Source organism: Larus michahellis, chromosome 9, assembly GCF_964199755.1.
Source record: "Larus michahellis chromosome 9, bLarMic1.1, whole genome shotgun sequence".
NCBI classification, from domain to species: Eukaryota; Metazoa; Chordata; class Aves; order Charadriiformes; family Laridae; genus Larus; species Larus michahellis.
The window spans coordinates 3,477,005-3,500,045 of NC_133904.1; the positions used below are offsets into that span (position 1 = coordinate 3,477,005).

At 48.9% G+C, this 23,041-nt stretch overlaps 1 protein-coding gene across 1 annotated transcript in view; it reads left to right on the forward strand.

Moving 5' to 3' along the window:
• IGDCC3 (immunoglobulin superfamily DCC subclass member 3) overlaps positions 1-23,041 on the forward strand; it is a 113,304-nt gene that overhangs the window by 66,724 nt on the left and 23,539 nt on the right. Inside the window, exons 5-7 of the mRNA XM_074600033.1 lie at positions 5,133-5,270; positions 12,174-12,332; positions 20,282-20,447. Coding sequence (XP_074456134.1) covers positions 5,133-5,270; positions 12,174-12,332; positions 20,282-20,447 — 463 coding nt within the window. The remainder of the gene's footprint in view (positions 1-5,132; positions 5,271-12,173; positions 12,333-20,281; positions 20,448-23,041) is intronic.

The following is a 23,041-nucleotide window of genomic DNA, read 5'->3' on the forward strand; positions in this document are numbered from 1 at the left end:
ATCAATTATTTATCTAATGGGGGAATTATGTTCTGTAGGCTGTTAGCATTGCATTGTGACCGAAGCAGGCTAACCTTGCTTTGGAAGACGAGAAGGAGAAGCCCTGAGCACCCCAGGCTGAATTTTGACTTGGTTCTCCATCCACATTTGAAGTCAGTGACAGAAACGGGCTTTCATCTCTGAAAGCTCCAGCTGAAGAAATGACGACGGTGCCTTATGGTCTCCTCTCCAAAAAAAAGGCCAAAATCCCATACTTGCTGTTTGGTTTCCAGCTGCCGGAGGTAGGATGTGATGAAGCTGTAAGGGCAAACCAAAGCAACCCACATCCACGCTTTGCCTGTGCACAAGTTTGGCCTGTTTGGGAAAGCACACTAAATGACATGTGGAAGTGACCTTGGGCACAGGGAAGGAAGGATTAGGGTGCAAATACACCACCATATTATCATGTGCTGCCCTGTGCCACCCTGCCCATGGCCCATCCGCTGTGGGACCCGGAGCCCCTTTGAGCAGTAACTCACCAGCCAATTTCTAAACCTGATGTTAGATTGTCACTCTCTAGTTAGGCTTCCTTCCTTTGTCAGTCTTTTTAATTTAAAACACTTTTAGCTTCAGAAGTCTCTCTTGATGTTTCAGTAGCTGCTCCTAATATGAAGGAAGTGGGAAGTGTTAAGTGGAATCATACAACCCAGCCTGACCAAGCAGCCAGGAGTGAATTACACCTCTGTGCTCTTTTCTTAGAAATGCCTTTGATATGCTCAACCTCCTTGTATGAAAACAGGACACCTTGCTTCTCTTGGACTTTAGAACATTTGTGGGTTACCTTCAGAGAAGATGGGAGTGCCAAAGAAGTAGTCACCTGCAAATTATGGCTATGCCCTGCTGGCAGGGTGGCCTCCGAGATACAGGACTCTGTGCAGGTCAGAACTGCCCTGAGATGCTGGGTCCTCACTGTGGTCTCCTGTGGTAGCAGTGGTGATGCATCTGTGTCTCTCCGATGGGGGACCATCCCAGATTCCCTGTGGAAATGGAGATTACAGTTTTGGAGATAAGAGGCAAGGGAGGTCTGCACAGGGCTGGTGGGGTGTGTGTTTCTCTGTGAGCTTTTTTTATTTGCAGCAAAGAGTCTTCCCCTCTGTGAGCTGTGATCCTCCTGTCCGTCAGATGCACATAATTGTCGGTAGCCAGTGGCTGGAGGCTTGCCAGCCTACGCTCCGATCTGACAGCCTGCCTTCACCCTCTGAAACAGCTGCCTGGCCAGTGGTTCTGGAGTAGGAGACTTAATGCCTGTACCAAGTGTCAGATTAGCCTCTACCGACTGTAAAAAAGCAGCATGTGTGAAATGGGGTGAAGCTAAGGAAAGAGTGATGCTGTGTATGTCAACTCTGATGGGAAAGCAAGCAGGTTAACTGGTTCTGAAAGACCCGGGAGCTTTTCATGCCTGTTACTTATCTGTTTTCTTGATCTGTGTGAACAGTAGCCACACGGAGGGAAAAAAGAACAGTAAATTATCAACGTGGTGAAGTTCTTTGTGTCAATTTACTGGTGTGAGTTATTATTTCTCGCAGGACAGAAAGTGCTAGCTGTTTTCATCTGACTATCCCTCATTTCAGATGGATATTTTCCAGGTTTCCTGTCTGTAAAACATTTGTGGTTTTTCTCTTCCTTAAAGCAGTCGGATGATGAATACGGGCACCGTGTGTAAGTGTCTGTTGAAGGGCTTGAACCATGCTTCAGGGACTGCATGTCAGCAGAGCTGCCGTAACGGGACGTTTGCATGCTCTCAGCCCATGGAAAACCCGTTGCACTGGGTTAAACCTCAGTGAAAAAAAGGTTTATGCTCCGTGGTGTTTGCTAAGAGCACCCAAATATCTGTTAGACTGGGACAGCAGGTATGTGCTAGCATGTTGCAGGTATGTGCTGGCATGCTAACCCCAGGCTTTGGCACACCGGCGGAGGCTATGGTGTGCCGCAGGGGCAGCACAGGGATGTTGCTTCACTGGTGTGGGTGTTGTGGCAGTAAATACCGAATTAACGCGAGTGCTGTCGTGCACGTGCCTTTCGGCATGATGGGGTGAGCAGTGATCTTGCAAGTCTTTCCATCTCCTCCCTCTTGTGCAGAGGGGTAAGAGGAAGGGTGCTCTCCGCTCTTCGTCATGGCAGGAGGGTTTCCTCTCCACTTAACAGGGCAGCAGCTGCAGCCATTGCTTCATCCACAGAAAAGCACCAGTTCTGCCTCACCGGGGTTTCCAAACTGAGCCCTGGCTGGGGACAGAGGGGACTGAGATGGGCTTTGGGAGCCGCTGCCCTGCAGGGCACTGCCACAGCCTGGCTGGAGAGGAGGAGGAGGGTGGCTGCCTGCTCATCGCAGTCTCCTTCCTCTCGCCGGCAGCGGTGGCGGGGCTGCCAGCAGCCAGCAGCACAGATATGTCTTCCAGCCCTGCTGATTGATTATTTTCAAGTGCCTGCTTAGCGGAGATGCTCCCGAGGGGCTGCCTGCCTCTCTGCACTGACACCTTTTCAGTGCGATCTGCGGCTCTCTCTGCTGCTGTCCTTTTGATCAAGATCTAACAGCCCATGCTGGCGACGCTCCCATCCCTGCTAGAGTGCCTGTCACTCCTGGCGATGCTGGGGACCTCCCCATCCTCCCAGAGATTGCTGCTGGCAGAGTCCCTGGGGACCACGTGCATCATTAGAGCCTTTTTCCCTTTCAAAACCAATCCCCCCCACGTTGCCCTGAACCCTGTTGTGTTCCAGCAGCACTCGCTTGCCACAAGTCCCTCGTTTTGTCACTCCTTCCTTCCTGACCCTGCATCAAAGAGCTTTTATGGTTGGAGAAGGAAACCTCCTCCCTGATGGTTGGGCATGGTGGTGGTGTCTGATCACCGTGTTCCTGCTGGGTCGCCGGCCCTTCTGGCCCTGGAGCTGGCACTGCCGTGGCGTTGGGCTCGGCAGCAAAGCTACGGAACCATTACATGGCTTTTGCAGGAGAAGGTGAGCAGCATTGGAAATGCCACTTCCAGAGCTGGGCAGGGTTTGGCCAGACTCAGGGAGTTTGAGCCCCCACCCAAAAACCCAAATGCCTATTTAAGACTCAGAGTATAAATCAGAGAGCGTGATTATTTTTTTTTTTTATGTGTTATTGTCAAAATAGAGCTGCTTTTGTCTCAGCTCCCATTTACTGATATTCTTGGGTGACCTTGGACAATTCATTTCATTTCTTTGTGTTTTGAAATATTGAAATCACTGTATAATACGATGATAATATCGTATTATTCTAAGCGTGAACATTTAGTATTGTGATTTAGAACAATAAATCTACATGGGTTTTAAAGGCACTCCAAGGTACTGAGAGGGAAGGTATTGTTTTTCAGATCTCTTGGGGTTAACCAGCCGGTCATATGAATTTATTGTGCATTCTGGTTCTCATCAAAAAATCTGCATTTTATGGCTTGCAGTGAAATGCATTTAGTGAGAAAGTCAGCTCTTAAGTCACACTGACACGGTGATTTTTCTTGGATTTTGCCCATTTAGACACAACCTCTGAGTCACTTTATCGCTCCTTGTTTAGCCCCTGTAGGAACGATTAACAAAGAGCCGCTCTGATCTGTGCGTGCCCTTGGACCGCTGCGAAATCCCTCTGCTAACACCCCGACTTCAGCCCCTGAGCTGCTGTGACAGGGTAATGCTAGGAAGTGCAGGAAGAAAAGAAATTTTGGCTTGGAGAAAAGCTCTTGCAGATAGTCTTTGGTGGATCACTTCTCTTTAACAAGCCTTTTGGACATCGGAAAGTCCATGTACAGGAGCCAGCATGGGATGATCCCTACAGCAAAGCCCAGCCCGTGGCAGAGCTCAGCTCCCCAGCCCTCCCTGTGCCCCTCTCCTGCCCGGGGGCAGACAACCAGCCCAGGTATTTCTCTCCGCAGGTGTACAGAACATTTTTGCCAGCAGCAGCTGTCAGATTATTGAAATTCCTTAAACACTGCTTGGCCTCAGCATTTCTGGAGTATAAACCAGCTCTCGTTGGAAAAGGAGAGAAGACTAATGCAGAGATTGTCAGTGTTCCTGTTTACTGATGGAGATCTGAGAATATCTCCTTTTTTTTTTCCTCCTCTCCTGCTCCCCACAAAAGGGAATGAGGGCTGAAAGGAGCTTTTGCCCAGGGATAAGGCACTTTTAAGGGACTCGGGAGATGCAGTTTCAGCTGTGGTGTACCTGACACAGGATCATATTTATGTCCCGCAGCCTCCTCCCGTCTGGTGAAATGTAGTTTCTTTTGCTTCTCCTGTGCCTGTCTGGTTTCCAGACTCCTTGTGCCAGGGCTTTATTTTATTATGGGCCTGTGCATCATCTTGTACGATGGGTTTCCTTCTTGGTTGCTGCCACTTGGTGCTAACTGTAGTGCAAATAAACGATTAGTGATTGCATCGTGAACGAGTCACGATTGTATCAGAGCAATGTGATGCATCCTCTCCCTGCACCCAGTTACACCGACGTGGGCCAGGACAGGGAGAAATGACCACCCCGTGGGCTGCAGTCATCAGAGGAGTTTCCTTGAGTTTCCTCTCAAAAAGATCCTCAGCAGGAGACAGGGACTGGCACCTCCATCACTCTCTCTGTCCTAGGACAGGGCTTTTGGAGCAAGTGACACCAGCAGCAAGAGAAGATGCTCGTAGAGAGGCAGATTTAAGTGTTGGGGACTGCATGGATTACTTTATGGCTTGAGATGCTGAAAGATAAAGCAACTCCTTCATTTGTTTGCATTCCTGTCTGCACGAGCTGGCCTGTAGCTTGTGTCCTCCCTCTATACCGTGTTTTTGCTGCGCATCTGCTCACTGCAGTTCACAGCGCGGTTCCTTCTTTTGCTGCCCGTATCTGGGTGTCAACAGGGCTGCTTGTGGCTGGGATGGTTGGCCGAGGGGTTTTCCCCTGGAATATCAGCGCAAACTTGAAACGCGGTCAGACAACGTGACTGTCATGCAAACATTGTGCTCCTTTTGTTTCGTGTACATCTCAGATTTATTGAGGATTACCCCAGCCACATCATTTGTACTTAGAGGATGCATGAAGCCCTCTGTGTTTCCATTAACCAAGAGAGAATCAGATGCCTTTTAACGATGATGCTGTCCTTGCAGGCTCCCACTCCACCGTTTACAAGGACCCCATGATTCTCGTCGGTCCAGAGAACCTCACGCTGACGGTGCACCAGACCGCTGTGCTGGAGTGCATCGCAACGGGCAATCCCCGGCCCATCGTCTCCTGGAGCCGCCTAGGTAAGCCGCGGGGGTGACTGGGATTTCCTCCTCCTCCTCTCCGTTGCCATCTCATGGGAAATAGGTAGGTGCCACCAACTATTTTATGCGACAAGTGATTCACCCCTTCCCTTCCCACTGGAGGTAATTGTAGGCTTGAGGTGCTTTTTTATCCTCATGTCTACACTTTGTTTTTTCTCACTGCCAAGATTCTGTTTTTACCTGTTAGTGAAGTGGGTTGGCTAAACCTGTAGATGTTTCGTGAAAGGTGATAATTTTATCTTTTCTCGAGTGACAGCATCTTCTTCAGCTGCATCAAAAACATCACCACTGTTGGCCTAGAGAAGCAAAATCATACACAAACACATCTTTCACGTAAAACAGACTTGAAAGAAACTTCCTGCCTGTTCAGGGAGTTTTAAAAAAAATTTTGAGGGGAAGAGAGTGTTTAAAGTTGCGTGTCTGAAGCTCTGAAAAAGCAAATGCTTGCTGCTGGTGTCCGTGATATTTTTTTTTAATCAGCATGGAAACGAAAGGCGGTGTCTGATGGCATCATACAAATGAGGAAGAGCAAAGTGCTGTGTTTCTCTCAGACTGAAAGCAAGGGTTATTTTAAGCTCTAACTTTGTGACAGTAGCTCGGAAACTATTTTGCTCAGACTGACACCTCCATTGCCCTACAGAAATCTGTGCTGAGCAAAGAGCTGATGGCATTTGTTTTATCTTCCGGAGCTTGTAACTCCGCCTGTGCACACTGTGGGGTTGGGTTCAGTTAGTAGTTCCCAAGCCCTTGTGCTCTGTGAGGTCACATCATTTTGGGATGCTCATCTTCCCGAGTCCCCCAAGGTGGCTGTGAAGCAAAACCAGGGATAATCCCGTCTCATGCTGCTGTGCTGGATGTGGGACTTTATCCCTGTGGCTCCCCGAGGGTCAGGGTCCAGCTCACGGGAAGGGTGACTTCCCACTCCAGAGCTGTCTGCCAGGGGATGAGGACACGTATCCAGCATCAATCAAGCAATTTCTCCATGCTTGCCCTCCTGCCTCCATCTCTGGTGGCTTGTAAAATCAGCCGGTGTCTGCCACTAGCTGCTTTTTTTTCCTCCAGAGCCATAACCGTCAGATTGATGCTGTTTTAAAAATTCCCCAGATAGGCTGTATCGCTGTTTTGGTTCTCTTGGACACAAGGCGGCTCTACGTTAGCACTCAACTATAATAAACTACTTTATAATTGCCTTAATTATAAGTGCTTATTACCTTCTTCAAAACACTTGTCTCTATAGAGCAGTGCAATAATGAAGATGTAATAGCCTCGTGCAATGTTTGTCTGGATGGTCTGAGCTCAGCGTTACCTTCCACCAAAAAATAAATACCCTCTCCATGCTGCTTTGCAGCACAGCAGAATTAGAGCTACTGGATGGGAAAGAAATGCCGTTATTTTCCCTCCCTTTCAGCAGGAACGTTTCCCATCCCAATACTAAACAATCCCTGTGTAGTATTACACCGGTCTCGACAGCGGTGTGGCGTACAGGCTCTCTGATGAGTTAGTGGGTTTGCCATCTCTTTGTAGCCATTTCAGAAGTGCTTTCATGTCTCCGTATCTCTGTGATCAGGAGGAGGCAGAGGGGTTTACGCCGGAGGGGGAGGTCCTCCGAGCATCTGTCATCTGTACGTGTGGCTTCCTCCCGAGAAGGGTCTCCTTCCTGAAGTTCCTCCTACACAGCTGCTTCAGCTTAAATAACCAGTTCATCTACTCAATTTAGCAAAAAACCCGCTTTTAATCCACTCCCAGAAATAAAAAAACGCATAGCCACAAAGTCTTAGAGAGATGCAGCTGATTTAGCAATAGGCCTGACTTAATTTAAACAAAAAAGGTCAATAATATGTAAACATCTTTCTTGTCATGTCATTGCCGTAACGCCGGGGCTTTGCGCAGGGCATGCTGCCGTTTCGGAGTGTCTCTCTCAACCCCTTGGCTCACAGTTTTGATGTTGTGGCTTTTCATCTATCAGAAAGGAGCAAAAGAACAATTTTGCTTTTACAGCTTTCTGGTGCAGGGGAAGGCAAGCCGTAACAACATTTGCACTTTTTCCTTTGGCTTTGCTAGAAGCTGGCTGGTTTTTAGTAGGAAAGGCAGCTATATTTTGCTTGAAGGAAATCATTCAAATTCTGGGCCGGTTTTTGAGTGTCACACAATCAATTTTGAATTTAATTTCCTTGGGAATATGTTGTAGCCCCTGACCACAAACAGAATTCCTGTGTCTCGCTGTGCATGAAATGTCAACATTCATTAGAGAGCAGGCTCTGAGAGAAATGTAAAATCATTAAGGGTTTGTTCAGGGAAGATAGGGTTTTTCCTTTCAGAGCTACGCACTTCAGGCTTGGACCTGTATGTGTGCACAAATGAATATCCTGGGCACTTACTGCAAAGCCTTTTGAATGAATGACGATTTTAATGTATCCTTACCCTTTAACTGACAGGCCGCTGAGCTGGCCTCCATAAAAGGTACCAAGGCAGAATAATAAACTATTTAGAGAGATACAGAAAAGTGAGGCGAGAGAGAAAAGACAGTGATTATCTGATAGCATTATACAGAAGTTGTCAGAAAGGGTTGCACAATGGGAAGGAAATTACTAAAGAGGGAGCCATTCAAGAAGTAAACTATACAACAATTGTAGGAGCCAATTAATTGGTAACTTATTGGACACAGAAGCTTGCAATAGATGGCTGACTGGTTGACAGGAGCACCGTTCCCGTAAGTGTTTAGAAATAATAGAGTAAATTTCACCACTTCACATACTGAATAGTCAACTGTTGCAATGTACTCTAAATATGCTAATCCACGGTGCCCAGTGTCCGCCCGAGCAGGAGACCCATGCGTCTAAAAAGTGGAAGGCTACTATGGCACAATACAAAGAATTCACAAAAGACCTAAATGATCAACATTAGAAAGTTGTTACTTTCTTTCTACTTGCTACTTATAAAAGAAAGGCGTCCGTGTTGTTGCATATTCATATCGCCTGGCACGTTTTAACGGGTCTCCATAATTGGTGCCGGTGTGCCAATCACTTGGTTAGCAGGCGGAGAATGGACTCCAGAAAGCATCAAGTACACCTTGGAAAAATAAATAATGCAGCTCCCAAACCGCAGACATCTTTCATCTCGACTTCACCCCAGTGGGGAACCTGGAAGCCTCTACTCGTCCATAGCCAAGGCATCTTTTGGGAGCATCTCCCATTTGGAGAATGGTCTCCTTTATGAATCAGTTCCCTGGCTGTTCTTCACAACCAGGTGAACCTCCCCCTTCTGCCTTCATCAGTTGAGGATCAACAGGGAGAATCTATCAGACGTTTCCACCATTGTTTTCAGCCCTCAAAATTTTCTGCTTTTGACTTCATAAAAAGAAGTAGAAGGTCACGTTAAATGAGCAGCAGTTTCAAGCCTGTGTGGGTCCTGGGAGCTTGGGAAACTGAGAAATGGTGTCAGCTTTGGCAGTCTTTTGCATCTCCTCCATGGAGAGATGACCTGGTGATGGAAAGCGATGCCAGGAAGGTGGGTTTTCAAGGTTTGGATCCCTTGATCCAAGCCAGTCTTCAGGTTTCTGTGTAAGTGAAACAGAGTTAAAATAGATAGATAGCAACCTTTGCAAAACAGGAGTGAGTATCAGTCCCTCTGCACAGCGCTTCCGTGAAGGGCTGGGCTTTCTGGACGCAAGGGATTTCTTGTGTAAATACTCTCTATTATTTATATGTGTTGTCAGTGTTACTAAGTTGGACTTGATATTAGCTGAAGAGTTTCTAATCAATCACAGGATGGCTCAGGTTGAGTGAGGCGCAGTAGAGTAAGAAGGATGGAGCAGGCTGGGAAAGCAGAGATATTTCTGTAGAAGCCCTTTTCAGTGCTCTGTGGAAGGGAGGAGTTGAGTAAGAGGCATATGGGATGATCTTTGCTGGCTGTGAGAGGTGGCCACGCTCCCTGAATCAAATGGCAGATCCCCGGAGGTTTCTAAGAGAGCTTGGAGAGCTTTGTTCTTCAGGGGAACTTAAGACGCGTGGTTGACAGGAGCCATTTCTTCAGACCACCACACCTCTAATTAATAGTTGGAGCTGGAGAGGCGACTGACGACGTATCGATGGTATTTGCACTGTGTGGAGTACCTGCTGCAGGCTGGGTCTTTGCATGCTTAAATTATGTAGCATGTTATAAATAATACAGTAAAACTACTGACATTCAAGTCACATTTCTGTGGTATTTCTTAAGGCAATGATGTGATGAAGCACCCAGGTATGGCCATTTCGCATCTTTCTCTGGTCCTGCCCCTCCCTCGAGAGAGAGGTTTGATTTTTACGCCTGTTGTAAATATGGATTTCCAAAAAGTCTGGTTTAAAAGATGAAATCAAGTTCAATTTGAATTTAATTCAGACCTCTTTACACTTCAGTTCAAATGATGTTTAAAGGGAATGGTTCCTTCTTATTGCTCATTAAATGGGGGACAGGTCATGTTTTACTGTCCTTTTTATGACTGAGCCATTTACTGCTGCAGTGGCTTGGCCAGCTATGTGATCATTTAATCATTTAATGACATTGTTTTTCTCTCGCTAAAAGACCTGAGCATTTTGCTTTGCAATGCAAATAATGAAGTGGTCTGGCATTGCCTGCCTAATGAAGCAAGGAAACCTTTAAGTTAAAAAAGTTCCCGAAAAACGATATATAAAGAGTGTGGCAGGAGATACGTTTGTGAAGTGCTTTGTGGCTTTCAGTCCATGTTTTTCCGGTGTTTCCTAGAGGATCTGCCATAATCTGACATGGGATGCTGACATGGGACGCTGACATGGGACATCTGGACTTGTATGGTCCAGGCTTGTGAGCTGATGAACGTGTGCTGCTCTCACTGACGCTGCCAGAGACACTTGCTGTCCATCCCATCACGTACCTTTCCATGGGAATCCCAGCACTTGCTGGGCAGCAGGTTGCAAAGTGGCATTTCTGGGTTGATGGTTAATCTGTCCCTCTCCTTGAGTGCTGCTTTGCCTTCATGTTTTCCCAATCTATTCCAGAACCTATTGGTTATGGATGGCCCAAATCCTCATAATATTCTTTATTATGCAAGGCATGATATTACATCTAAAGCATATGATCGCGAGATGACTTTTAACTAGCCCTACATGTCTGTCTGCATTGAAGCATGAAGCCTGTACAAGATCAGGTATGAGCCAGGTCTCGGTCATGTTGTTGTACAGCAGAGGCTATGAAAGAAATCCTTGGGGATAACTGGATGTCTCGGAGTGACTGCAGCAACCCCGTGGCAACTTGTCTTTCCATCTGTGTTTGCCATGAAGGTTTCCCGTTGCTGCGGGATGCAGCCACTGGAGTGGTTGTGTGCCGTGAATATTGGCACCAGTCTGAGTCTGAGGTCCTTCAACGCTAAGCGTCCCTGGAAACTGTTTTGCCCACTGGATGATGATAAATTTTAAAGCGTGTAGAACAGCCATTACCTAGCATCTCTCAGGAGGTGGCCCACAGGAGTGGAAACCAGCTAGAGCATCTCAGGTCTTCTCCCATGACCCATTGCTTCCCACGGAGCAGTTCTAGTTTTATTTGGCTTCTTCCATTTCCTTAGCAAGGTTACGGCACAGGCCAACAGAACTTCCAGGAGGCAGTTTTCAGATGAATTTTTCTTTTTACTAGCCACAGTTTTGAAGCACAAGACAGGCTGTTCTGCTGGTGCGGAGCACACGTGTATGGAGGGCTCATGGGATGGTCAGGTGGGGAGATCACCAGGGATGGTTTTTGCTTCTCCCATTTCTGTAGGTTCTTTAGACTCCTCCATGAGCAAGAGAGGAACTGGGGTCCTGTTTCCCATCTGATGAAACTGCTTCTCCAGTAAAACCACTCCCCCACCTTGCCCCTCTGCTCCGACACCCTGACACATGCTAGGACTGATTTAGGGCTGCCTTTGTCAGACAGTGTCTTAAAACACAAACCAATGAAACAATAAAAAGCAATAGCCTGATACTAATGAAACACATTGTAATTAGAGCTGGCTGGGAATTTTCCAGTGAAAACAGGCTTTGTTGGAAAAAGGTGAATTCCCTGATGCTGAACTATTTCACGTCAAGCGCTTCAATTTTGAAGACTTTGTGCTGGAGCCCAGGCATGTTTTTTTGGAAATATCGCTGCTCTCCTGCCAGCCTCCCTCATACCCAGCACTCAGGATGGAGGCAGCCCTTTCCAGTTGCCCTTTCAAACCAGAGCAGCTGAGCAGATCTAACCACCAGCTCAGAGTTTGGCTCCTTGGCCCGGTGTGCTCAAGAGCTCAGGGATTGAAAATCCAGTGTTCACGTAGTTTCTGAAGCCACAAAAATCCATCAAGGGTTAGCAGGCAAAAAAACATAACTTCTGGTTCAGGAGATCCCCAAGTCATAAATTGCTGGTGGCTGGAGAAGTGCATCAGGGAAGCACTGCTGTACGTTGTGTGGTCTTCTTCCCAGAGTGTCTCTGTTGGAAACAGGCTGTTGAGCTGGTTGGATCCTTGGTCAGTCTAATGTAAGAACCCAGGCAGTGGCTCACAGAAGGTGGTATGATTTAACCTGGTTTAACTACTTTATTGAAGTGTTCCAGGTGCTTCATCTTAATCTGAATGTATGGTTGAAAGCTTTCACATTTCCTGTGACGGTACCTTGGTTTTTCAAGCAGCATGAAGTATGGTTTTGGGCAAACACATAAGCTAGGATCCTGGTTTTCTCCAGAAGGCAGTTCTGCTAAAAGCATCAGCTAAAACCCACTGACTTTACTTGGCAAGCAAATCCCAGTAACAGCATGGCAGCACTCCATAAGTACTTGGACTGGACCTCACCAAGGACTGTGCCTGGACAACCTCACTCAAAGGTCCAGCATGTGACTCTTAACGTTTTCGCCTTCTTTCAGATGGCCGCCCGATTGGCGTGGAGGGGATCCAGGTGCTGGGGACAGGAAATCTCATGATCTCAGACCTCACCGTGCAGCATTCTGGCATCTATGTGTGCGCCGCGAACAAACCCGGCACTCGGGTGCGAAGAACTGCCCAGGGCAGGCTCGTTGTACAAGGTGAGCAAACCTGGGGCTTGGGGACCGGTGATGTCCCTTCGCTGTGCCCTCTGCACAAGCTCGACACGTTGCCTGGGCACCGTGGTGGGTTGGGTTGAACAGATGCTGACTTTGCGTCTCTGAGGGTATCAGACAAAGGACTTCTTTTCTAGACACATGGTTTTCTGTGTGGGTGTATGTCTCTCTGTCCCACACAGGTGAGTAGCAACCAGGTATCGTTCAACTGAGGCCTCAGCTGCATGGGTTGCAATGGTTTCCCACCCCATCACAGGCATTTATGTCGCTTAATAGGCACAGGTTGATACTTGTTATCACGCTAGTACATCTCAGCAGAAAGCCTGGGCTGAATTAATCAGCCAAATTCGTCTGTCACCCCTGCACGGTCCTTAGCGATGTGGGGACATGAGCACTGTTCTCACACTGGACTGCATACTGCATGATAGATGTCACTCCTGCAGCAATATCCAGGAGTGGATATCACTCAGAGTATTGCTGTCCAACTGAAATGGCCCTAGTAAGTCTAAAATCATTTCCAAAAAGTCAGTGAGACTCTTTTCTTTAGCAGTCAACACTGCATCTGAGCCCCTTGCCACAACGTGAGTAAAGCACCCTTTGGGGGAGATGCCCAGGAGATGCAGGTTGCTCCCCTTCCGCACAGCAACTGTCCTGAAATGCCACTTTTAACGGGTGAGCCAGCCCAGACTAGAGATCAGCACTCAAGAAACCAAACAAATCCCTTCCACATGCTCCGTGCGACCAGTCTCCATGGTGAGGGGAGCCAGGCAAGTATTTCAGAAGGCAAACCCAGCTGGCAGCGTGCTCTGAATGGCAGTAATCCACCCCTGATTACAGGCACTCACCTCCTCTTCAAGCTAGTCCACTTAAAGCATCTCGCGCTCTCATCAGTTCACTCATTAACTATTGACTGATGATATCCTGAATCTAAAATTATACACCTCCTGCCGGAGTGAGCTAATTGAACCTTTCATGCTGGTGATGGGGAAAGTGCCCTGCTCCAGCCCTGATGCTCACCTGACAGGTCCCGGGAGTCGCTGGCAGTGATCCGGCACCGCACCGCTTGTGCAGCAGCCATGCTCCCTGGGCGCTGCCATCCCTTTTCCCTGTTGCCTTGGGAGCAGCAAAGAACAATGTAGAAATGCTTATACACATGCTTGTGCCTCCTGAGTCCCATGTGCTGATCAGACACAACAGGAGGTGGAAACTCGCCATTTCTTTTGCTGTTGGATTTCTGGGTGAGCAAAGCAACGAGGCGGCCTCCCGGCTGGCACACAAAATATCAAACATCAGTCAGCTGACAATGTGGCACACCATTAAGTCCTCTTATTTAGAAAAACAAGCCCGGGCATTAAGAAGAACCGCACTGTACTGATACAAACCCTTTAGAGCTGAGGTCTACTAAAGCCAAAGACGAAGCTGACGTACAGGAAGCAGGCAGGCAGAGCCAAAAGAAATTACTTGGGAAATCTATGAAGTTGTAAAAAATACAGCTATTGAATACTGTTGGCTGTTCCTGTTAGCAATTGGATGGGAGGGGGAAGGGTGGCACAACTTCTCATTGCTACAGACGGGCAGTTTTCAGTCTCTTTGGAGATTTGAACATCAGCTCCTGAACAGCTGGTCTAGTGCTGGAGTTCATCTGGGATTGATTTACTGTGGATTTTCACCTAGGGAACCAAGATGAGAATTTGTCCCTAAAATGGTAATCACAGGGCCCTCGGAGCCCAGCCTTGCTGTGGGAGGGGGATGCTCCCGCGTTCAGCATTAGCAGAGAAGTTGGCAGTGGTATGGAGACGCATGGCCAGCGCCTCCTTGGTGTAGCCCTTAGACATGAGGTGGAGCATCCAGAACCCCAACCTGTGTTGGCCATCCATAAAACGCTTTGTGTTTCTCGGGGGACTGTCATTCCCCAGGGAAGCTAATGGCAGACCCTGGCCAGGCAGCTGGACTCATCCCAGGTTTTCTCACCCTCCCTCTGGAAGCAGCTTTTCCTTCCTCCTTCCTCTGAATCTCATTTTGCCTGAATTTTCCAGCTGAGAGGTACAAATGATTGCTGTTCAGGTTTGCCTGGGAAGAAAACACCGATAATGACTGACATGGGAGACTGTGGGTTTTATCTTTGTCAAGATGTCAGTGATGCAAATTACATCCGTAAAGAGAATAAAAGCAAAGAGCGGGCTATCAAAAGCCTGGTTGGAGAGGAAGTTAGCACAGGGAGAGGACAATACAGCGTCCTCAAAGCACGCCAGGCCAGGTACTTGCTGCCTTTATGCAGGGGCCCTTGAAGTGCCCGGAGGCACAAATTAACTTGCCCCTCGTCTTTTGAAGGAGGCACGTTTTATAGGTGGGAAGCTGGGGGAGAAAGGACCGTGCTTCCTGTTGTAAGGCAAGGAGTTATCGGGAGGCTGGGATTGAGACCACATCCACCCTCCTGCTGCCAGCGGTGGTCCTCGTCCCCATCGTGGCAGTCGCATGGGCAGAGGTGTCCTGGTGCAGGGCTCCGCTCTTGCTCCGGCAGTAATGTCCTTTCGCATTGCAGGCTTTCCTTCAGATCATCTAACGCCGTCTTATTATCTTCCTGGGAATTCCTCCTCCCTTCAGAGGAGAAGGCGTCAATCCCCCGCTCCCTCCCTCCCTGCCCTCCCCTGGCCATTTAGGCTCCTTTGATCTCTTTTGTAAGGTTCTCACACAAGAAAGTTTCCATTTTCTCTTCAGATCCCGGCACAGCCATTTGAATATTGCTTTGTGCCGGGCTGCGAATGAAAGTCTCACGGGGGGAGTTGTCGAAGGGCCGAATGCGTCACCGGCTGAAGCGGAGGGTGTGCGTGCGTGTGGTGCAAGGGAAGAGCAGGCTTCGGTGGCAAGGAAAAAAAAGAAATATCTCAAAGCGCTTTCTCTCTACCTCCTGTGCAATCTTTTGTGCTTTATTATGTGTTTGGTGTCATAACAAACTGATGGGCTGTGAATGGCCAGATGGTCACCAGTGTTCTCCACTCCACGCTTCATTTCCTCCTGAAAGCTATGCAGAAAAATGAGATCCCATCTCATAAATGAGTGCCCATCTTAAGGACATGTTTTTGAAGGCTCTGCTGACAATGACTGCCTTGTTCGCTTTGCTTTCTGCTGGCAGAACCGGGCAGCGCTCCTTGGTCCAGCAGATCCAGCCACTGCTGCGTTTCCTGATGTTTCTTCCATCGTTCTTGCTTGCTGGCATTGCAAGCCTTGGCTGCAGGGTTGAATTCATCATCAGATGTATTGCGGTTGCTGTGTTTTAGGCTTGGCTCTGTGGCATTCGGTTTGTCCTCGAGTTTAGCCCTAAATTCATGCTGCAAAACCAACATCAGTATATGCTGCATGGGCCAATGTGCCCCAAGTAGCATTCCCCTTCCTGCCCATGTTTTCCTTCTCAAGAAAAGGCACCATGCAGGGACAGAAGGGCACTCGGATCTCATCCGTTGGGATGTTGGAGTGAGCTGGGGTACCTGAGCCCTCCGGAGCATCCTCCCAGGAGCACGCCAGTAGGTGACGTGGGGACATGTCCCACTGCTGTGGAGCTCCTGCCCTGCACTTTGCCAGGACAAGAAGTTCATGATACCCGCTGAGGGCTGATGGAAAGACTCCATGACAGCCTCCTTGTGTAGTCTCTGCCTGTTTCCCAGGGGTGACAGTCATGGGTTCCATCTTTGGCCCTAGCAATCCCACCAGCTCTACAATTTAACTAGTTAAGTTATCTTTTAACTAGTTAAGTTACCTACGTAAGCATCTGGGCATCCTCTGTAGTCAGTAGAGAGAAGCCAAGTGGGCAGCAGTTCTTTGTCTTAAATCTCCCCTCATTTGATGCTGTGCTTGACTGACTGACCCGTTGACCGGTCTTCTCCTTTATACTGTTATTGTAGGTTCCGGTAGCCTAATTTATGAGGTTTTGTTGTTTCCATGTTATTCTTCCTTCTCTTTGCCCCAGCCTCCCTCCCTCACCCTGCCACTCTGGCTACTTGAGAATTAATGATGGCTTCATACTGAGGTGCAAGGGGCAAGGATTCATCTGACACCGGAGCATCAGCTTTCGGTCCTCCCCAGTCCTTAGGCCAGCCTTTCTCAGCGAGCTGTTGGGTGCTACCACAAGCACCACACCGCAAACTCACGGTAAGGGCAGCCAGGCTCCCTGTTATCTTGGGGGACACACTAGCGGCTGGTCACTGCTGAGATGAGATGTCCCTAAAGATGTGGAGCCCATCCAGATCTCCCGTTACAACCTGCAGTTTTGGTGCATCTTCATGCTATCAGAGTTTGTTGAGCACAGTAAAAGCTGTTGAAGCACTTTGCTAACGATTCCAGGGGTGGTATTAACTCTTATTGCTTTTTGATACCAATGTCACGCCTTTAAATATTCATTAAAACTGCATGATCCCCTCCCTCCCATTAAGTCCTGAATAATCAACACTTCACAAGCCAGGGCTGGTTCCTGCTCGCTCCTCCTTGCCAGGTTTAAATCCTCTTCTCTTAACAGTGATCTTCATTAATATCTTTGTCAAGATCTTCATGGAGGCCTGAGAGACGCTTCCTCTCACGGCCTGCCATAGCCTTTTGGCACGTAGGGTGGAAGGGGGAAGGCGTTCAGGCTGCGCCTCCGTGCAGGGCGAGATGAGCGCTGACAAGATGCTCTATTAATTATGAATGACGGGGGTGGGGGGGTGGAGGGCTGGCAGCAGGCAGGGCTTGGCTGAAGACAGGGCTTTGCTTCTGCTCCTTTCCCGCTAAACCAGGGGCAAGGGTGGCAAACTCTGTTGAAATCATTTGAAAGGGCAGCGAGAGGACCCAGGGGCAGGAGAGCAGATGATGTTCTGTCCAGGAAAGGAGCCGTTTGCCCCAGATCACGTACCAGCAGCCATCTCAGGCACCCTGCCTGGTACGAACACCAGGTTAGGTGTGCCCTGGTCCGGGATAGCAGAGGTGTATCTCCTTGCAGCAATGTCTATCCCCAAATTAAGATCCTGGTGGCTCCTGGACCATGTCCTTTCTCTGAATCTGTTGGAAGCCGGTGATGGGGACAAGGAGCCTTTAACTCCATGGGTTTCTGCTGCAGCCTGGGCCCTTTTGCCGCTACAGCTTCACACGGCTGCTCCTTCTGCACCCAAAGGGGGAAGGTGAGACCTGAGCAGGATGGAGTGATGCCTGGAGAAAGCCAGGAGGAGCAGGAGCAGCGGAAGGGCATCCCGTGTCTTGCAGCGAGGGGTGCCACCGAGCGGGGACCACTCGGCACTGTGGAGGTGGGAGCTGTTTGAAGGAGTGGCCGCCTGCTCCCCGGAGAGTTTAAGCAAGTTAAACAGCGGCCGGGGTTTTTGTCTGGTTGTATTTAGCGAGACAGCGAAGAGGAGGGTCGGCAGAGGGGAGCAGGGACCTGAGGAACCCGAGGGGCCGCGGTCCTGAATAGCATCGCTGGCGCCGAGCCAGCGGCCGCAGCTGCACGTTCGTTACCCCCAAGTCACACGCGACACCGCTCCAATTACTCCCTCTTGACACGGGCTAATAAGGGAGGATAAGGAGAGCCGGCGATTCCAGAAGGGTTGCGCCGGATGCCTCTTACCATATTTAAACTTTGTTTCTGCTGGAACAAATGGAGGGTTTAGAGGTTTGGTGAAGGCGAGGGGGAGGCGGAGGCAAAGAGCCAGGCGGCGGGATCTTTAATGAAGCATCAGCCAGGAGCTGCAAGATGGTTGTGCCCTTCCTTGGCATCGGGGTTGTGCACCTGCGAGTATTGCGGGTGCGACTCTTGAACCCAGATGAAAGCAGGGAGGTGCACAGCCACTCGCTAAATAATTGCTCCTGCAAAACCGCGCCAGCACAAAGCGGGGGGCGGGAGGTTAAGGAAGTCTTGAAAATCAAGTCTCTAATGCTCTCGCTGTACTCCACAAAGGGACCATTCACTGCAGGGAAGAGGGGTTTTTTCCCCCTGTTTATCCATGCTTCCAACTTTTATTGAACCCATCCTGAATTTAATTTATAAGTCTAGAGGGAGGAAAAAATGTAGGAGGGAAAAAGAAGGACAAGGGATCGATTGGCACCTGGGGAAGTTTAGCAGGAGGTTCTGGAAATATGTGTCCATTACATTGCTGAGATCAGGTTCATTAGTAGACCCGAGCGCCGGCAGAAGTGGCCTGACAGTAAACTCTGCCGGCGGTACCCCCTACTGCTAACATCAGTCGGACCTGCCGTGCTCCGCTTCCCTTTGATTATTAAAAATGAAAGAGGGGGCTCCTTCGAGGTAGACGGGCTCTTCGGTGAGTTTCTGTGTCTTTTCTGCTTGCAGGACTTAGAACATGCGTGACTTTGCTCTTACACATAAGCACCTTTGCCTGTGGTTTGGCTTTGTTGCAGCAGTAGCGATGCTCTTCCCTGGCGTGCACGCGGCTGGGGAAGAGCTTTATCACCCCGTGCTGCTGCAGCAAACCCTGAGGGTATTTTTTGGCCATGAACCACAAAGCTCTGCTCTTATACAGCTGCTCCCGCCTGCAGCCTGGCCACCGCTCAACACATTTTGCTGGTCCAGTTTGCTCCCTTCTCCCATCCCCGAATTTCTGCTGGTGGCAGAGCCTGCCAGCCCCGTGCTTGGAAAATGCCAGCGAGTGGCACTGAGCGTGTGTCCCTGGATAATCTTGCTTTTCTTGGAAAAATTTAGCGCCAGCCATCCATTATGTGACACTGGTCAGTACATTCATTACAGGCCCGTGCCTTTCATCTGTTTATCTTCATTGCGGCTGCTGCCAGTTCCACCTGATTTTAGGTCTCAGCAGCAACCTGGAGTATATTTATCACCTTGCCCTTTGAAGCGTAACTGCTTGAATAAACTCACCTCTTTGGCAGTGTCTTTCAGGCTCTGCTTTCTGTAGGCTGGTACGCTGTTTTATTCTGATAAATGATTTTAAATCTATTTTGAGGTGCTAGAAGGGGTGAAATCACTTTCCGTTTAAAAATGTTATTGTTAAAGGTGAAAACGTTTGGTTACGAGGTGAGCAACAGTTACAGGCATGGTGGAGTCTTCTGCCGGGCTTGGCAGGACCCCAAGAGTCCCAGGCTACTGATCTGGGGTAAAAAAGGCTCCCCAGTCTGTTGCTACCAGGAGAGTCAGCAGCAAATCTGACTGGGGAAAGAACAACCGGCCGGATCACTGTATGCGCATCCGTACATTTCTTTCCATTTGCAAGCAGTTTGCTACTGCCATATGGGTCCTTTGTGCGAAGCCATGAGACGTCGCTCTGCCATTGCTCTGCCATTGCTGAAACAGCAGATCTTCCCAGCCGCAAATGCAATAATTACTGCATGTACTTGCAGCCTTCCTTCCTTCACCGCTCTTCATACTGTCGATATACGCTGATTTTTGAAAGCCTCCATAGCAGAGGGCTCATTTCTGGCAGGGTCGTGGCCCTGCGTGGTGCCATGCGCGATGAAGGGTTACGCACGCTTTCCATTTTATGTGTGTGCAAACGACCGGAGACTGCTGACCTTCCAGCCTGCTCCCCTAACAGGCAGGATGCATTTTTAAACAACCTTTGTCGGAAACGGATTATTTTGCAGCATTGGGGTTGCTTTCAGTGGGAGACTGGGGGGTGGTGAAGGGGCTTAGACCTTGATGCTGGTTGCCTCAACCTTGCAGGACTCACCTCGGCTCTCCCTGCAGCACCGAGCTGACCTTTGGGTGCCTGCTATGAAGCTGTGACTGCCAGGACGGGCAACCAAATTGCAGCATTGCATTGATTACAGACACGCCATCCAAACCATAGTTATCTGCTGTCTGTGCTGTGGGTTGGCCAAGTATCCCATGTTCCCAGGCAGATGAGGCTTTCTGAAGCCCAGGCTATGAGGTTGCTCTTTTCATCAGGATGAAGCGGGATCATTATGACTTTTCTCACCCCGCTTCTCCTTCCTCCTTGCAGCCCCTGCCGAGTTTGTGCAGCATCCCCAGTCCATTTCCAGGCCCGTGGGGACTACTGCCATCTTCACGTGCGTGGCCCAAGGGGAACCGCCCCCGCAGATCACTTGGCTGAGGAACGGGCAGATCCTGGAGACCAGCGACCACATTAAGCTGAAGAACAACAACAGGTAAGCCCTTGTTCACTGGCCACTGGCACTGCAGCGTGGGGTCGAGGGCAGTGTGAGACGCACAGCTGGGTTGTGCCCTTCCCCAGGGTCAATCTGCACACGTGGAGGAGTGACATCACCTACCTGATGCTCCAGGATTAGCTGCCCCCGAAGGTGTCGTTCATGGGCAAAGAGCAAGTTGGCTCACACAGGCTTCAGCTTTTGCGCAGGCGGTGGATTTGAGGCAGGTGTGTGCAGTAGTTCTTTTTGGACGGATCGGCGAAGGCTGGCAGAGAGCAGTGGGGTCTGCAGCATGTCCTGGTGAGCCGGGCAAGCCCTGCTTTCGCCGTAGCCCTGTTGCGCTGGGCAGTGGCTAATGTGCTGGAGGCCGAGATGGGCATGAGTGGTCCAGAGCGACTGCAGCCCTGCTGCTGAGCACCTTGAAAAGGGAGTGCCTTAGAGCCGGCTCGACTTCGGCAGGGGAGGTGGGTTGCTGTCACACAATGCTTCCTGACCCTGCTCTTGAGGGGGCTGAATTAAAAGCCGTTCTTTTGAACTGTCTGGACTCCAGTGGAAAGGGAAGTGGGAGAGATGTTGGCTTGCTTTCTGCATTAGCAAAGAGCTAATGTGAAGGTGGCGATGTTCAGAAGGAGGTCTGTGGATTTAACTTGGGCTTTAATGCACTAAACCACTGCTCCAGTCCTACTAGCTGCTCTTTGTAGGCTTACATTTTAGTGTTTTGTCCTTTATTGTACCAGGCCATCAGCATTAGACTTTGCCTGATGATGCAGGAACGCAACAAAAGTTTGTTTTCAGTCCTGGTCATCATCTGGGTATTTCTGGAAGGACCAAATGTTACCCCTGGAATTGGCAGGGGCCACATTCACAGTGGAGGAACCACACTTTAACCCCTGAATATTGACCTGCCTGGGTGTGCAAACGCAAATACACTTTTCCCTGAAAATATTTGAAATAATATTTGCGTGTAAGCTGACTTACACTGAATTTCAGCCTTTTATCTCACCAGGGAAGAGTGTTTTCTCTGAGTACTAAATAACTGCATTGTTGTGCGAGGGGATGGGGATGTTTGTACGGAGGAAATGATACGGTGGGATGCACTTAGTGTGAAAATTACAAGTTGACAACATAGTTTCTATGGAAATAGCACGGAACGGTATACTGAAAAATAATAGTACCTGTGTTGTAAACCTAAATTATTGGTAGAGATTCGTACCCTATGCTGTCATATAGCTGTTGTCTGTATTAACAAATGCGTCTCATGAATACAACTATCCAACCTCGCTGGAGGGTCCAGACCTTCAGTTTAGACTGTTGGAAAGGGCTGTGTGGGCACCATGACTTCTTCATCACGAGAGAACAGCGGGTTTATTTTTCTAAGTGTCTCTATAATATGGCATTTTGTTTTGAGGTTTGAGGCTTTTTTAAAGCTTTGTTCTATGGAAGAGGGAAGGATGTGAGTTGCAAGAAGGGTAAGGTGTGAGTTCTGATAAAATCTTCTCAGTCAGTGGAGGTTTTCTCTGAGCTGGAAGTTTTTAGTGCTGCAGGGAACTTTGTGTGTGCACAGACAGATGCCACTCAGTCCAGCCTCGTGGGTGTCCAGTTCCTTGCATGGATTTCTGAAGCATGTCTGCCCTTATGGTATGAACAGAGCAGAAATGGGAGAAGGGAAATTAGTGCATCCCCTTTTATTGACCAGGAAGCGAACTCAGAAATAACCAAAGACTTTACAAGCGGTCATTAAACCCATGACAAAACTCATGCTGAATCCAGCTCTGCATCTCACCTAGATATCTTGCCTGTGAAGCCGTTCCTCTTCACTGTTTGGGGAAGGTAAAAGTAGGGTCTTTGGTCATGGTCATGTCTCCTGGCAAGGTCGCTGTGCCTGGAGCTGTGCCACATGTGCATGTGAACTGCGACTTGGTGAGCATCGCTGTAATCATTTTCTTATGGCGATCATTTAATGCAATTTAGCGTCAGTCTTTTCCAGTGCGAGCTGAATGATCGTATTACATTGCATCTGGCACAGGCTGAGGGAGCTCAGCCAGTGACTGGGGCTCAGCTGACACGTGGCATTTTCTCAAGCTATAGTAACGCGATTGTAAAGCTGAGCCCTAAGGCCATCGTACTTGACGATGTTGAACTTTTGGCTTCTTTCGCACTAGTCTTGGTCTACTCTGACCCCCCCCAACTTCAGGCAAGCGGCCATGCCTGGTGGTTTCCAAAGCTGTCAGCTGAAAAATGCCCCCACTGGTACAGCAGGGCCGGGTGCTCCATGAATTGGAGGAAACAGATCAACGGCTGGGTTTTCTTCTGAGCTTTTTCAAGTTGTCCTTTGTTTCGTTTTCATGGGCATGACTAAGTGCTGTAACCCACTTAGTTCCAGGCAGAATCAGTTTGCGATTATGCCTTGGATTTATCAGTCTATTGCACTTGGAAAATATTTGTCCGTGTAAAGATGGATCTCGAATCTAGTAGTAATGAAGCTACTAAACTGCACTATGAGCTTTTTAATTAGATTACATGGTTTCCTAGAAAATTCATTTGGATTAAAACTCTGCTTAATATGGCAATAAAGGTCTGAATGCCCCCAAAGG